A 3,218-nucleotide genomic window follows, 5' to 3' on the forward strand; every position below is an offset into this window, starting at 1 on the left:
TTTGAGGAACAAGACTCTAGTTACGTCATATTTTTCTTTCCCGAAAAAGGGAAGGGGGAAAGAAAAAAAGGGAAGGGGGAAAGAAAAAAAGGGAAGGGGGGAAGAAAAAAGAGATGGGAGAAAAGGGGGTTTTCCCCATCTCTTTTGAAGAGATTTTCTTCCCCCCTTCCCTTTTTCGGGAAAGAAAAATATGACGTCACTGGAGTCTTTTTCCTCAAAATTAATACAAATTCGGGACAGTTTTCTGTGTGTCGATAAAATTTATTGTTTTATAAAAACACTTTAAATAAACAATTTGTATGAATCATCACACACGACACGACAAGTAGATTATTATCAAATAACTTTCTCATCAATTATTTTAATTAAAACATTTTATAAAATTATAAATAATTCAATCAGCGAAGAAATACAACCATCTTAGAGAATTGTTCCTACAGTATATATAGCTTGAAGAATTGCCTTATTATATCATACTGAAAACCAATCCTTGAATAATTAATAACCTACCCCCCTATAAAACTTTCTATTTATTTTAACCCTTGAATGTTTTATTTCCAATCAATTGACATAAATATAATATGCCATTCTAATGTAAATTCAGAATACATTAATTAAGAACCTGCAAAATCATAAATTTGCGGGTTTTCATCAAATCTATAATAGTTATTTCTCGCATCGTGCTAGCAGCCTTTACAGATCATAGATTTTTCGAGATAATCGATCCTTGAATTGCACTAGATGATCACAAAATTAATTAACACTAAATAATATCATATACAGTACTTGAAAATAACCCTCTTCTTTTCAAAATAATTAATACCAGAATATCTTAATTATTCATAATTAATTTTTAGGTCACTAGTAAGAACCAGGGCTTGGCGGCCGAACGTCAGCCTCAAATTTTATACTTTTGTATACTTTAATTGTATACTTTTAGATTTTTAAAAATAGGGATTGTCACATTTGGGCTTGGTTTAGACTTCCATCTTATTTTTTTAAATATAAATGGTTGATTTCCCTGAGGCTTACAGAAGGCTACCAATACCTGGTAATAAACATTCTATAATTCATCAAATTCATTATTTATTTTGTGTAGTATATGCAGAGGAAATATGGCATCTTTGTGCACAAAAAAAGCATTGAATGGGCAGTTGACTTCCAAAAACTGAATTAAAAATAATTTATAATAAAATTTATAAATAAATATTTGGATTAATGCAGAAAATGATTTGGTTTATATTAAAAATGTAAAGGGATAGTTGCATGAAGTGCATAATAACGGGTTGAGGTATCTAGTTTGGAGTAGTGAAATAGTTATTTGAAAGAAAAATAAACTTTTACAAGACAAGTTTTAAGATAAACATAAAAAGTATAATTTGTGATTTTACAGGTTACCATTTCATAAAAAATATTGCAAATATGAATCACAATAATACCATGGTACATTAGTAATTCAGTAGAAATTAAACAATATGGCACCACTAAACGCTCTACCTTTAAAAGATGCATACATAACACATAATATTTTAAAAGAAGATGGTAAAAAATTTAATTCTTCCATTTTTATGCTAAATTCATCTGATAATATGGAATAGGAAAAACTGGGTTCACAAATTTAAGTTCAATAACATTTCATGCAACTAACTCATGCAAATTAAAGATTGAAGCATTATTGACAGACAGACAGACAAAGTAATGTCTTAAATCTAATAATATACTCTATCTTTAATAGGAGCTAAGTCAGCATTTTAGACAGACAGGTGGTTATTTTGAATTATAGAGTGTTGCTACTAAAAATAGATTACCTCATATGATACTCTATATGGTATAAAGGGTATATAACCTAAAAACAAAAAATCTTTCAGAAATATTAACAAAACTCTTTAAGAAATATCTAACAAAAAATTCGGGTATAGTCCCTTTCGTAACAACGCCTCTTGAGGGGCGTTTCGACGTATTTTCACAGTATGTTTTGATAGGTTATTTTAGGTCAGGTTATGTAATTGCCCCGCAGGTTTGGGCAATTAGTCCCGCAGGGGCTAGAAATAGTAGAAAATCTAGTGTGAAAACACGACGAAACGCCCCTTTAGAGACGTTGTCATGAAAGGGACTATAACCAAAAATTCTTTTTATAAAGTATTAGTATTTTTTTATTATTGGTTTAAAAAAAACAGACCTGACTCTTTTAATCCTTTAAGAAATTCAGTTTTATAACCAGGACAATATCTTTCTTGACAAATTAATACTAACTAAAATATAATTAGTTCACTTATTACATTAGAGTTACTTGGAGTATATAGAGCTAATTTTACAGAAGAGTTCTGCTTTACAAGGACTGCTAGGAGAGTTGAAAAGTTCATATACTTTCATATACTATTACACAGAATCCTGTTTTGATTAGATACTTTTCAGCTTATATTTACCTATAACGAAATTAATTTTAAGAAAAATTATGAAACCTATACGTGATTTTCAGCTGTTGTTGGGAGGCAACACTAATAATTGACGACCTCTATATCTGCCCCCCAAATATTATTTTGAATTTATGTTGCTTGTTGGCTATACTGGATACTATTTATATTAATTATATAATTATTGATAGAATTGATATTTTAATTTTTACCTCTATGAAAATGTAAGGTATAAAATGCTTCTTTTCTTTCAATGATAAAAACTTTTGAAGGGCCTAAAAAAAATAAAACATTCAATTATATAAGGAAATAAAAACAAAAAAAAATGGTAAAATGTTGATGAACAAAAAAGGGATTTAATTGTTTACCTTACATTCATAACCTTGTACATCCATCTTTAATGCAATTGGAGTATTTTCAGGCACCAAATCTTTAAAAATGTAAATGTGCAAGTTTCATTAGAAAAATTTTAATTTTTTATCTTAATATCAATAATAACATAACCATATTCCTTTATTTCCTTTTGCCTTTTTCTAAATAAATAAAATGACATATTTACCTAAAATGTCCTCAAATGTTATAGAATGTATTGTATCTGTAGTAATATCATTTGCTTCCTAAAAGCAAAATATTGAAACTTTATTTTTTATTTAATATCTAACTAATTCACAAGTGCCATCTCAACAATATATTATTATTTTATTATTTATTACTACTCTATAGCTCACATCTGTCCATCTGTTTGGCTAAGGGGAAAAGTGATTTTCTCATATTCTATTTGAGATATAAATCTGATATGTTTCA

General features: G+C 28.3%; 1 protein-coding gene across 1 annotated transcript; it reads right to left on the reverse strand.

The window, feature by feature from the left end:
• Positions 1 to 945: 945 nt before the first annotated feature.
• On the reverse strand, positions 946 to 2,923 carry LOC145315206 (uncharacterized). Its single transcript, XM_080155246.1, has 5 exons — positions 2,783 to 2,923; positions 2,627 to 2,689; positions 2,180 to 2,252; positions 1,809 to 1,846; positions 946 to 1,168 (listed from the first exon to the last, which is right to left on the reverse strand). The coding sequence occupies exons 1-5, from the start codon at positions 2,807 to 2,809 to the stop codon at positions 1,064 to 1,066; spliced, it is 306 nt and encodes a 101-aa protein (XP_080011372.1). The 5' UTR covers positions 2,810 to 2,923; the 3' UTR covers positions 946 to 1,063.
• Positions 2,924 to 3,218: the final 295 nt, after the last annotated feature.

The sequence above is a fragment of the Acartia tonsa genome, chromosome 3 (genome assembly GCF_053477335.1).
Source record: "Acartia tonsa isolate MP-2025a chromosome 3, ASM5347733v1, whole genome shotgun sequence".
Lineage (NCBI taxonomy): Eukaryota > Metazoa > Arthropoda > Copepoda > Calanoida > Acartiidae > Acartia > Acartia tonsa.

Bases quoted from the DNA above. Each gene is read 5' to 3' on its own strand.
- LOC145315206 (XM_080155246.1), bottom strand. From the start codon at position 2,809: ATGGATGTACAAGGTTATGAATGTAAG. The intron at 2,253-2,626 runs GTAAAAATTAAA...ATTATATTTTAG, and splicing joins TACCTTACATTTTCATAGAG to TTAGTATTAATTTGTCAAGA. The intron at 1,847-2,179 runs GTCTGTTTTTTT...TTTTGTTTTTAG, and splicing joins TAAAGGATTAAAAGAGTCAG to GTTATATACCCTTTATACCA.